Below are 14,132 nucleotides of genomic sequence, written 5' to 3' on the forward strand. Positions count from 1 at the left end.
TCCCTCCAGCAATGAAGGCCAACATTCCATTTGCCTTCTTGATAACCTGTTGCACCTGCAAACCAAACCTTCGTGATTCATGCACAAGCATTCCCAAGTCCCTCTGCACAACAGCATGCTACAGTCTTTCACCATTTAAATAATAATTTCATCTTCTATTTTTCCTTCCAAAGTGGATGACCTCCTTCTTACCAACATTGTACTCCATCTGCCAGGCCCTTGTCCACTCACTTAACCTGTAGACTCTCCACATCCTCTACACAATTTGCTTTTCCACTAAATTTAGTGTCATCAACAAACTTAGATACACTATGATAGAGTTAATGTATCGTTCCAAATCGTTAATGTCTTCCAAATCGTTAATGTATATCATGAACAGTTGCGGGCCCGGTACCGACCCCTGTGGCACCCTGCTCACCACTGATTGCCAACCAGAGAAACACCCATTTATCCCAACTCTCTGCCTTCTATTGGTTAAACAATCCTCTATCCATGCTAATACATTACCCCCAACTCTGTGCATCCTTATGGATAAGTCTTTTATGCGGCACCTTATTAAACGCCTTCTGGAAATCCAAGTATACAACATCCACCTGTTCCCTTCTGTCCATTATATCCTCAAAGAACTCCAGTAAGTTTGTAAAACAGGACCTGCCCTTCCTGAATCCATGCCTGATGGAACCACTTCTATCCAGATGTCTTGCTATTTCTTCCTTAATGGTAGCTTCAAGCATTTTCCTGACTACAGGTGTTAAGCAAACTGGCCTATAGTTACCTGCCTTTTGCCTACGTCCTTTTTTAAACAGTGGCGTGACATTTGCTGTTATCCAATCCACCGGGACCTGCCCAGAGTCCAGAGAATTTTGGTAAACTATCACAAACGCCTCTACTATAACTTCTGCCGTTTCTTTCAGTACCTGGGGACGCATCCCATCAGGACCAGGGGACTTGTCTACCTTTAAGCCCACTAGTTTGCTCATCACTACCTCTTCAGTGACAGCGATTGTATCAAGGTCCTCACCTCCCTTCACATCCATAACATCTCTCTTTGGCATGTTAGATGTGCGTGCCACTGTGAAGACCGACACAAAATAGTCGTTCAGGGCCTTGGCCATTTCCATATTACCCAATATTAATTCCCCCTTCTCATCTTCCAAGGGACTTAAGTTCACTTTAGCCAACCTTTTCCGCTTTATATAATTATAAAAGCTTTTACTATCTGTTTTTAAATTTTGTGCCAGTTCACTTTCATAATCCACATTCCCTTTCCTTACTTTTCTCTCATCTAACTTTTGCTCTGGTCTCTGCTTTGCTTCCCTCTATCTTCCTGCATGGATTCCCATCCCCCTGCCGTATTAGTTTAAATCCTTCCCAACAGCACTAGCAAGCAATCCCCCTAGGACATTGATCCCAGTCCTGCCCAGGTATAGACCGTCCGGTTTGTACCCGTCCCACCTCTCCCAGAACCGGTTCCAATGTCCCAGGAATCTGAAACACTGCACCACTCCTGCACCACTGTTCAAGCCACATATCCATCCTAACTCTGCTGCTATTCCTACTCTGACCTGCACGTGGCACAGGTAGTAGTCTGAGATTATTGAGGTCCTTTTTAATCTATCTCCTAGCTCCCTAAATTTGGCTTGTAGGACCTCATCCCACTTTTTTCCTATATTGTTGGTACCTACGTGCACCACAACAACTGGCTGGTCACCCTCCCCTTCCAGAATGCCCTGCAGCCGCTCTGAGACATCCCTGACCCTTGCACCTGGGAGGCAACACACCAACCAGAAGTCCCATTTGCGGCCACAGAAGCTGCTGTCTATTCCCCTTACCATGGAATCCCCTACCACTATAGTTCTGCTGCTCTTTATCCTACCCTCCTGTGCAGCAGAGCCACTCATGGTGCCATGATCCTGGCTACTGCTGCCTTCCCCTGATGAGCCATGCCCCCCAACAGTATCCAAAGCAGTATATCTGTTTTGGAGGAAGATGACTGCAGGGGACTCCTGCACTACCTTCCTGCTACCGCTCTGCCCGTTGGTCACCCATTCTCTATCTTTCCCTAGGCATTTAAACAGTGGTGTGACCAACTCACTAAACTTGCTATCCACAACATTCTCAGCATCACAGATGCTCCAAAGTTAATCCATGCGCAGCTTCAGTGCTATCATGCGGTCTGTCAGGAGCTGCAGCTGAACACTCTTGCTGCGCACGTAATCATCAGGGACACTGGCAGCCTCCTTGACGAGACCACAAAAGCAGTAGGATTAATGTAGTAACCCACCTGGTCCACTAACGTCCTTTGGGGAGGAAAACTGTCAACTTTATCTGATTGAGCCATTATGTGAATCCAGATTCTTAAATGTTTTTTGTCCTCTGAAATGGCCTAGCGATCCACTCAGTTACCAGTCATCTTTTCAAGGGGCAATTAGAGATGGGCAATGAATGCCTACAGGCTGAAAAATGAATGCATGGATAGATAAATAAATGATTTGACTTCTTAAGACTTAACTATTTAAAATTGGCCTCTCTCAAAATGCAGATGGTTCTGCAACTAAATCTAGCCTGGGAAAGAAGGATGGGAGAGTATGGCCCCTGGTCTTCTGGTGCTTCTCTGGAGACTCGAGGAGAAAGAGAGAGTCTCTTCATGACAAAAAAACAATGAGAAGCATGGAGATTGATGATTTCACAACAGTGGGTAAAGCCAGTAAATGAGCTTGAAAATGTCATATCTCGTAAGTCCCTCAGTGACTTCTCAATATACCACATTCCTAACAGCCACCCTACTCCAATCTCTCTTAGGATGCATAATAAGCTTCACCTCACACTTGCACATATAGCACTGCTGCAAACCTCTCATCACATCTCGCAGCTTACGCACTGCCAAATATTCAACCATGTCAGCCACATGCTCAAACAGATTGGCATTGTCATTGACTTCCTTCACTCAAGCTGATAAAGCATACACACCAAGATGCTGTTCTGTTGGGAAGTTTGCCAGGAAGACAATGTTTCAAGAGTCTGATGTCAACTAAACAATGGCTTAACCAAAAGTACTTCCAGAATACAGTGTGCAACAGCATCAGAAAATACACTTCCCTGTTGTAACAAGTGCAAACTACCAAGCAGATTAAAATTCCCAAGTACGTGTTTCTAGAAACTGCTTCATTTTCCATATACCTTAATTTTTAGCCTTCCTATTTATTTTTCATTATTCCATGAATACGCGTTTCCCTAATATTATCACACCTAAAATTATGAACCCAACATTTAATTTTGTTATAATCTTAAGCACCCACTGTTTTCTTGTTCACATTTATCAAACTTCATGTTAAATGTTGTAACTCTTCCAACTGTGTTCCCATTATGCTTCCAGTGCAAATCCTAAATTTAGACCACTGCTGCTGTTACATTTATAAATAAAATTTCATTTGCTAATTACCCTCTGAAACCATTTTACTCTTTTAAGCACTTCAAATATATCCTCTTAATGGAATGGGTTGAAAAATTAACACAAACTTAATTAGAATATTTTGTGGCAATTTTGTGTAAATTTGCCATTGAGATAAATTTGTCAGCTTGTATTGTTAATAAATTATTCTGCAATTGGATTTATAGTAGCTTGATACTTTTGACAGCTGGGCCTATTTCATTGTCAATATAACTATTGTAATTGTATCCCTGAGTGTTCCTTTCTGATTGGATCCATATTGCAAATTAGAATGAAATACTATTACATGATTGTGTCTGTTTCTTGAACAAATAATTAGTGGTGTTAATGCTCTGTAAGCTTTTGTAATTATTGTAAAATTGCTATCTTGCTTTTGTTCAGGTTTTTGTGTCTTTTGCCACCTGGATAGTTTAAAAAAAGAGAAATTGTGTTAATTATTTCTGCTTCATTTTATATTTTTATTTTTAATGAGTTTAGTACATATAAGAAACTTCACCACCAGTATTTCTTTTGAGGTTTTGGTAATTATGAATATAACATTTTAAAGTCATAGCAGAATTGAAGTTCGTTTCCATCTAAATATTAATTCCATATAAGCAACATTGGTATAGAAAACTGAATCAGTATATTCGGACAAGCAAGATGATTGCATAATCAAGCAAGGAGATATGAAATAGTGCTCGTACAGGGCAGGCGCGGTAGTGTAGCGGTTAGCGTAACGCTATTACAGCGCCAGTGACCCAGGTTCAATTCCGACCACTGTCTGTAAGGAGTTTGTACATTCTCCCTGTGTCTGTGTGGGTTTCCTCCACATTCCAAAGACAGACGGGTCAGGAAGTTGTGGGCATGCTGTGTTGGCGCCGGAAGAGTGGTGACACTTGCGGGCTGCCCCCAGAATATTCTAGGCAAAAGATGCATTTCACTGTACATGTGACTAATAAAGATATCTTATCTTACAATGTATAGAAAGGCACCGAATGTTTTGTCTAGGGATTTTCTGCTACTGAATTCAGCAGTGTACTTGACTAAACTATTGTTGACTGCTGCGTAGGTCAGGACAGAACACACAAAGGAAATTAGTTATCTAAGTCTGGGTTCTCATTGGGGTGTGGGGAGTGATCAGGGCATGGGTTGGCTCTCAGGGATTGCTAGCTTGGAAGCAGGCCATGAGGTCAGTGTTGCAGTGAGGGTTGTGTTGGGAGATCGGTGGAGGATAGGGTTAGGCAGAAATTGGTGGACAAGGCATGTCAGTTGGGCATCATTGGTGGTCAGGAAAGCACCATGGGTTGGAGAGGAGCTGGGGGTTGTGATTGGATATTGGGGAGAGTGTCAGGGAAGGACTGTCGCAGTGGGTAAATATATTACTTAAAAAAAGTACCTACCTAACCAGGCATCCAAAGATGGGAATCTGGTCAGGCAGGTTACCAATTTAACAGAGAATCAGACCTCTCACCTACAGGTGCACCTATATGAGAACCCTCTGTGGGTCACGTGTGATTCAAAACCCTGGATGTGGAATCCAGACATGCATTACAAGATATTAGGGTTGCTCTGGCTCCTTTGCTTTAACACATCAGCTACATGAAGGGCTCAGAAAGAAAACAGTGGATTTCATAGAACTGGCAGTAGGTTCATTAGTTTTGTTGTGAATGTCTCTTCATTCTGGGGGGGAGAAATGACAGTACATGATCCGTTTTCCAGGCAAATAAGTATTTTTTTTACAGGATCTTGGGAACAACTAAAAAATGTCAATAATTCTATAGAAGCAAACAATGGTATTGAAAACTAAATAATGTAATAAATACAGTTGTGTAACACAGAAGTGGAACAGAAGAAAAAAAATAGACCATGAATTAAAATTTGAGCCACAGATGGCTTAGTGGCTTAGGTAGTTTGTTGCTGAACCACATCTATTACTAATCATGAAATGATTTATTTACAACATTATAACTAGAAGTGATATAAGCCCCTGAGGTACAGGACTATTAAGGGTGATATGATTAAATTAAATAGAATATTGCAGAAGTCTTAGTTTTATTTTACCTTTGACCATCAGAGACACTTTAATTCTAAGTGAACTTGTGCATGAGGTAATGTAGGGATGAGAAAATGTAATTTGTTGTAACATGGTGTTCTGACGGATTTACTTTCTCATAGGTCAAGACTTGAGCCTGAACAGCATAGCAACAAGATGTCAGTTTCAGCTTCAGAGGGGATTCCTCCCACTGGGTGTGATAGTTCAGAGGAATTAGTCTTAAAAGAAGAAAGCAATGGTTTGTAACAGTAAATGTTCTAAATTGCATGTGATTGTTTTGTAATAACACCATCTTATCATTTTCCTGAAAACTCATTAATAGTCATTGTTAAAAACAGGCACAATGTATTTTGGAAGCTTAAGAAACCAATCTAGTCAATTGTAATGGAATCATAACTTTTACATTGACTAAATATGTGATGTACTAAATGCAAAGGTTTGTTTTATGTAATTCAATAATAAATAGATATACTAGAAAGGTCACTGCTACCAACAACCACTTTTATGAATAATTAAAAGGTGGCACCATCTATTATAAAATGTAGAATCTATTTTTACATTGATTAAAAATGAGTGTAGAAATACTCATACTGCACAGTAATTTAGATAGGTATACACCTTCAGCAGTGGGAAGACATACAGAAAGGAAATGTTTTGCAAACTCTGCTTAGTTAAATAAGTATCTTTCATCATTTTGAAGGCAGCAGGATAATTGCTAGCAATATTGGAAATGTTCAAACCTATTTTGTGATCCAATCTAGATGATGCCAACAAAGTAAACCTCATTCTGTGGTTAAATTACATAGGAAAAGCCAGCTTAAATTCATGGAATTTCTTTGCCAGGGACTGATAATTAATCACTTTGGCTCAGTTTTCCTTTCTTTATTGGAATAACCTCACCTGCTGGCCATGTCCCACAACTTTGATATTAACAACACAATACACAGACAAAGTAGCATAATGTGCTTCTAACTGCTACATTAAGTCATTTGGTCTCGCCCTGTAAGAGAGTTTCCCTATGTTCGATCCATCCCTCATCCACCTTCTCTTTCCCTGTTCTGATGAAGAAACTTGGACCTGAAATATTAGCTGCTTCTCTTCCCACAAATGTTGCCTGTTAAGTGTTCCCAGCATTTTTTTCTATTTAAGTTTGGTAATTCACATCCAGGGTAAACTTAACATAACACACCTCTTTATCCAGCTAAATTGGCATGGGATCCAAGCATTAAGTACCATCAAGGAAAAATTATTTCAGCTTCATCTGCTTGTTAATAGTATTATTACAGATTTATGGTTCAATTAATATACAGCAGGATCCAGCAAGTGTTCTACTGCAACCGATCATGAGGATTCACTGGTGACATAGCTTTTTAATTCTAGTTAGATAAGAAAGCATACATAATATTCAAGTTCAGAACCTTGTGTTCTAATAACATCGTGCTTTATCACATCTAACCAAGTATTAGGATAGACTAGTACAGGAATTCTGGTGGAGAAACAAACCATAGATCCAAGACCAAGATGATGAGATAACCTTCACACTTTAAGAAACAGGTACTAAATTCATGGCTAGATTGAATAAAGTGAAAGAGGAAGCAGTGGCTAATGTTTAAAATATTGATGCATCATTTACAAGCAAACTTTGCCCTTTAACTCAATTAACCTCACCAAGAATTGTGGAGTAGTCGTGCCTTTTAAGAGACAATAGTATTAGGTCAAAGGAAAAGGTGTATAGCAGAAATCCAGGAGATTTAAAAAAATTCTGAATTCATCAAAGGAAGACTGAAGTATTGATAAAGAAAGAGAAAGTCAAATATGGGAGTCAGCTGGCAAAAATAATAAAAACAGGCTTAAGAGTTTCTTACAGATACTGTACGTAAAAAGGAAAAGATTAGCTAAAGTTAATGTGGGTCCCTTACATACTGAAGCAAGAGAAATTATACTGGAGAATAAGAAATTAAGAAAATATTTTGTGTCTGTCCTCACAGAAGACACAGAAAACTTCCTGGAAATAGTGAAGGTCGACAGGTCTAAAGTAATTGGACAAAAGTAATAAATCGCCAAGATCTGATAACCTGCATCTTGGTGCTTAGAAGGAAATAGTTTGGTCTGTCCAGAACCAGGTTGCACAATTGTAAGAGAAGGGTTGACCATTCAGGACAAACTTAAGGAGAAATAATGGGGGAAAAAAAATAAAAAGCAAAACTTGCACATGAACATTTAGGAAGCACTCCTAGGAAGATCTCTTATATACATTATATAGACTAACATGGAACATATATCACAGGAACAGGCCATTTAAACATATCTCTGCTGATATTTCTGCTGCATGCAAATCTAATTCCAGTTTAGTCATCTCAAATTATAACATATCCTCCTCATTTGTTCCTCATGCAATTATCCAGCTTCCTGTTCAAAGCATCAATCATTTACTTAAACTAATTTTAACTTTGATGTTAAATTTATGTGTATTTTCTTTCCACACAGGAAAAATCTTTCCAGAGCCAGAGGATAATTTGGGTCTTTGGGATGATGCAAAGGGTGATGAACTTTCACCTGAAGAAATACAAATGGTAAGTTCAGTTCTTCAGCATAATTGATACTTTTTTATGGTTCCCAATCCTAAAGACAGGTAACTTCTTTATGGTAAATGGTATCAAGTTAACTTTTGTGTGCTACGGTAAAAGACCCTGAGGAAAGAGTGCAGAGGAGATTTACGAGGATGTTGCCAGGACTAGAAGGCCTGAGTTAAAGGGAGAGGCTGGCCAGGCTAGGTCTTTATTCCTTGGTACTTAGGAGAATGAGGGGTGACCTTATAGAAGTCTTTAAAATTATGAGAGGCATAGATAAGGTGGATGGTAACAGTCTCTTCTCCAGGGTAGGGGAGTCCAAAACTAGAGGGCGTAGATTTAGGGTGAGAGGGAAAAGATTTAAACAGGACCTGAGGGGCAACTTTTTCAAGCAGATAGTGTTGAGTATATGGAATGAATTGCCATATGAAGTGGTTGAGGCAGGTACAATGGCATCATTTAAGAAGCACTTGGATAGGTATGTGGAGGGGTGGGGCTTGGAGGGATATGGGCCGAACGCAAGAAATTGGGACTAGCTGGGTGGGCACCATGGTCAGCATGGACTGGTTGGGCTAAAGGGCCTGTATCTGTGCTGTATTGCTCTATGACTCTATGAATATTAACACAGGGTCCTCACTCTTTCAAAGGAGTTTAACCATCCCATGTCCTTTCTGTCTAGTATTTATTTGCTTTTCTATTACACAGTTATTGTGTTATGCTTGAATTCTTGCTGTTGATTGGGATTGAATATTGGCATTAACCTATTATTATGACAATATGTGAGGTTCGATTTTCTTTTCTATTGTGAAATATTAGATTTCCTGAAAACAATAAAAACAAAAATGTAATATTGCGGATGCTGGGAATCTGAAATAAAAGCAAAAAATCATCTCAGGAAATATCATTCTGTTTTTCTCTCCACTAATTTTGCATCACTGGTTCAGTATTTCCTGGATTTTCTGCTTTTATATCTTTCAGTAAGCAATAAATGGTTTCATTACCATTTCTCTACACTATATATTCACAGGATCTTGCATTTCACTTGAATGATTTTTTTGAGGAACTTTTAAATTTGGATTTGTGAATTAGTGACATAAAATGTGCAGTGTGCGGTGAAGGTTTGACAAAAACCTTCCCTACTCACCTCCCTGGCAGGTATATCATTCCTAAAATAAGAAGACCAAAACTCCATTTTATACTCCAGTTGTAGTCTTTCCAAAACAAATTTGAAATTAATCCAAGAATTCTGTATTTTGGAGCATAAAGCGGAGATGTTCCATGGGGGCAACTGAAATGATTATAAAGATTTGTATATTGAGATGGAATTTGATTTGGTTGATTTGATTTGTGTGTTACCTTTCAACCAAGGATTCTAATTTTAGTTTTTTTTTGTTTGGAAATTTCTTTAAACGGCTCAAGTTAATTTTGCCTTTGGAAAAGTTCTGCATAAAGTTTACATTCACAGTTTAAACTACAAAATTATATCCATGGCATAGGAATTTGCTGTGTGAACCATTGGATAACATCAAAAGGAGACCAGACTTAATAGTCCCATTCTATTATGTTGTGAGCATTTATTTCCATTGCTTTAAATTTATTGATTTTACATGCAACGTGAGGTTGATCCACTAAGTATTTTCATATGCCACACACAAGGTTTATCAGTTCTGTTTCAGATATGCGAACAGTTTCTTAAACCCTTTGAACAAAACTCTGATTATCCAGCATCCTTGGAATTTTGGTAGTGCCAAACTAGCAGATTTTACAGACTATTGGGTATTACTCTTATTATTACCCAAATATACTTTTATTAACATGTTACACAATAATATAATATATTATATAACTGTAATATAATAAATTTTACAGTGAACTTGGTGAGTTTAAAGGGAGCGGAAAATGTATAAGCACTCTTAACCATGGCTCTGGCCGCAAACTTGTGCGTGTTCCTGACCTCTGGTGTTCACCCATCCAGCACACAGCCCGGATCCCAACCCCATCGGGATTCTAAACCTGTAGTTCCATCCATGCACCCCACTTTTGCCCAGGACCCCTGGCTCACATTCTAAAGTAATGAGTGAACCAGATACTGGGCCATCAGGAATTCCAAACATTTGGATGCTGGATTATCAGAATTTTACTGTATTTTTATTTTGCAGTGATATTTAAAAAAATGTCAATAATGGAGAGCTCATTGGTAGTTTCAGATTGATTGACTGTTCCAGAAATTTGGTCCATCCATCTTCCTACACTCTGAGTAAAAGTGAACACTCAGTACACTTGAATTTGATCATTTTGTACATTCTAAATGTGTCCAGGTTTGAGGACCTGGTGCCTTTTCCCCAATTGCGCACAGATTGTATTCACACCAAACTAATAAATGAACTACTTGAATGGAGAAGAAAGAAATCGGTTACTGTGAGGACTTCTGGATTCAGAGTGACTCTTCAAATATTTGTGTTTCCTGATGTACTGTGTATTCTGAAAGGGTTTGGTAGATTCAAACATCTGTAGTGAACATTTGAACAACAAAAAATAATTTTTTCTCCCTCAAAGCTTTTATGCTCACAAATTGATTTCTCGTTTTCTTTGTAACCAGAAGACATTATTAATGAACCTGAATTGAGTAGTCTGGATATGAATATTCAGATGTTTCATATTTTGCATGATAATTAATACCGTGCTTCATTTCTGGCAGTTTGAACAGGAAAACCAGCGCCTTGTCAGTGAGATGAATAGCCTGGTGGATGAAGTGAGGTAATGTTCTAATAATGCAGCTCTCTTGACAGAAAGGCATGTAAAGAAAACAATTGAGATCTAATGTGTATTTTAATACAGTTAATGACTCTGTCAACTGTTTATGAAAATTATTGCAGGTGAAGGAAAATATTATGTCTCCTGACAGATGAGTGTATTCCTACTTTTAGGAATTATTTTTCCTTCTGAGATTGAATCATAGCATAAGCCCACATTTTACTATTTTTAATTTTTTATCTGAAATTTACTTGTTATATTTCATCTTTATAATGTCACCATTTATCCTAATTCTATAATGTTACAATAGGTGAGTATCCGTATGGTGGATTTCTATAAATATTATTTTCCCTAATATTTGCCATCTTTTCCTAAAAGCGATTACTTATGGAATTTAATACAGGAAAGTGTGAGCTGGACAGTTTTACGCTGACCTCCTCCATCAGCATCTCCAAACCTGCATCCAAAAAGTGGGGCAGAGCTTCTCGCATCTCTTCTCACTGCTGTTCCAGTGGTGCTTAGCACACATCCCATCCTCCTCCTCCTCCACCAACCCCCACCCTACAACCCTTCAACTGATGCTACTGGCATCCAAGCTCTCCGTTCCTTGTTAGCTAAGTCACCATGGAAAAGTTCATTTATCTTGTTCTATATTGGTGCAGGGACTTGTTTAAGGTGGTCCCCAAGCCCATGTCTGCAGACCTGCCATCAGAGAGCACTAGCCAACTATGAATTGAGGTCCCAGCAAGAACTGGACAAAAAAATGAGTTCAGTTTTAAAATAAGAGACGAGAAGAATTTCTCCTGTGTTCTGATTCTTTGAGATACTCTCCTAGTAAAAACAGTGAAGCTTCTCCTTGGCAGTTTCGTTAATAATCATTTGGATCAACATCTGCTGAAAATTAAGAATAAAAGTTAAACAGATATGAATCGAATTAGAAGATCAAATGTTGCACTAAAGAAAATGAATCTTGTGCTGCAAAAACTGTGGACATGCCTGCAGGATGAAATTGCCTGGGACTGACTAATGTCTATTTCAATATTAGAGTAATAACCGGGAGTTTTGCAAAATTACCTTGAGGCTCCAGGAAAAATTTCACGGAACTTCCTACAGCCAGTACACGTTCTCAGTTACCTCCCGCAGGAGAATTAATAAGGAGTATGGAATTCCTGATATTGTAGATGGGACACAATCTGTGCAGTTCACGGCCTTTGCCCTTTCTTCATTCCACTATTTTTGTGTTAGAGTTAGCCAGTAGAACATTTCCAATTTTCTTTTTCTCTTGTGTCTTCTTACAAAGAGCTGTTTTAGTTATTCACATTATATTTATCTCCACCCAACAAAAAAACAGCTGTTTTAAATTTCAGCACTGTTCAGGGGTTAGAGGTGGCATAATATAATCTTGGATAAAAGGTTTTGTGCTGTATGTTGAGCTGGAAGTCTCGTTGCGAAAGCACCAACAGCTTTTTTGTACTACTTCCAAGTGATTTTTTTTCTGAGGCCTTTCATTTAGTTCTGGTTTGAAGCTTTGTTTGTCATTTTTTTTTCAGTCCTGGAGCATTGTTGCCAGCACATTAAATGTGAGATGCTCAATTTAAAAACCATTTGGACAGACTGTACTTTGTTGACTTGGAACACTCCATACTTCCACAAGGCTTATTAACATCTATAGAACAGACTGAAGTATTTTTGCTTATTAATTTACAGGATGTGGGCATCACTGGAAAACTTGGCATTTATTTCTGGTCCCTAATTATGGTAGAGATGGTGGTGTTGCCTTTCACAACCACTGCAGGTATCTGATGAAGGTGTATTCACGGTGCTGTCAGCTTAGGAGTTGCGGGTCATTGGAATAGTATAAGGTTTGATGGGTACTCTCAAGACGTGACATTCCCTTGCACCTATGGCCTTTGACTTTCTAATGGTAAAGATTGTGGGTTTGTCAAGTGCTATTGGGAACTAATTAAGCAAATAAAGTCAAACCTCAGATTAAATTATTGACAAATATTTAAGATTAAATTAACTAGCAGTTGGAGGGACTTGCCTTATCGAAAGGTCTTTGTATCAGTAAATTATCTGGTGAAGTAATAAGCATTCTGTTCTTTTGTTACTTGGAGCATAGGACTGATTCCAGCCCAGAGAAATCTAATGAAAAATCAGCTGTCTTTTATATGTAGTGAGTGTGGTAGCGGAATGCTGAAGTTAATGATAGGCTGGTCCAGAAGGTTAAGGTAGAAAGGATCCAAAGTGTGTTGGCAAACTGGATCCAAAATGGGCTGGCTGATAGGAGGCAGAGGGTATATATACTGTATATATAAAAATGACGGATAAGCATGTAGGGGGTATGATTAGTAAATTTGCAGGCAACACGAAGATTGGTGGAGTCATCGATTGCAAAGAAGGTTGCCACAGGACATAAATCAGCTGGAAAGTTGGGAGGAGCAGTATAGAACTTAATCCAGGTAAGGGTAAGGAAATACACTTAAGAAGGTCAAATTCTGGTAGGACATAGGAATGTTGGTGTACGGAGGTACCTTAGGTTGCAAGTCCATAGCTGCCTGAAAGTAGTGACATGGGTGGATAGGATAATGAAAAAGGTATTTACTAGACTTGCCTTCATAGGCCAAAGTATTTGAGTACAAGAGTTGGGACGTCATGTTGCAGTCATACAAAACATTGGTTACACCACACTTAGAGTACTGTATACAGTTCTGGTTGCCACACTACAGAAAGGATGTGGTAGCAATAGAGAGAATTCAGAAGAGATTCACCAGAATGCTGCCTGGAATTGTAAGGAGTTGTGTTGTAGTTATAAGGAGAGGTTGGGTTTATTCTCACTGGAAGGCTGAGGGGAATAGATAGGATAGATAGTCCAAATCTTCTTCCCAGGGCAAGAATGTCTAGAACTTGTGGGCACAGGTTTAAAGTGAGAGGGGAGAAATTTAAAGGAAATCTGAGGGGTAGGTTTTTCCACACCGAGGGTGGTGGTCATCTGGAATGAGCTGCCAGAGGAGGTGGTAGAGGCAGATACAAGTACAATGTTTAAGAGGCGTTTGGACAGGTACTCGGATAGGAAAGGCGTAGAGGGATAGTGGTCTAATGCGGGTAAATGGGATCAGTGTAGGCAGGTATCACGGTGAGCCGAAAGAGCCCATTTCTGTGCTATACCTTTCTGATTCTATGATTAATTGACAGTATCCAAAGGTCTGGACTGTACAGAGAAACTCATTCAAATTCATCTACGGTAGCTAACAAATTTAAATTCCAGTAGTTAAACACAAAGCTAGCAGCAACAGTGGGGACCATGAAGCTACCAATTGTC

General features: G+C 39.0%; 1 protein-coding gene across 1 annotated transcript in view; it reads left to right on the forward strand.

The window, feature by feature from the left end:
- Positions 1–14,132, forward strand: part of stx18 (syntaxin 18) — a 119,025-nt gene that overhangs the window by 96,264 nt on the left and 8,629 nt on the right. Inside the window, exons 6-8 of the mRNA XM_052041378.1 lie at positions 5,609–5,724; positions 7,974–8,059; positions 10,755–10,813. Of these exons, the coding sequence (XP_051897338.1) occupies positions 5,609–5,724; positions 7,974–8,059; positions 10,755–10,813 (261 nt within the window). The remainder of the gene's footprint in view (positions 1–5,608; positions 5,725–7,973; positions 8,060–10,754; positions 10,814–14,132) is intronic.

The sequence above is a fragment of the Pristis pectinata genome, chromosome 2 (assembly GCF_009764475.1).
Source record: "Pristis pectinata isolate sPriPec2 chromosome 2, sPriPec2.1.pri, whole genome shotgun sequence".
Classification (NCBI taxonomy): Eukaryota; Metazoa; Chordata; class Chondrichthyes; order Rhinopristiformes; family Pristidae; genus Pristis; species Pristis pectinata.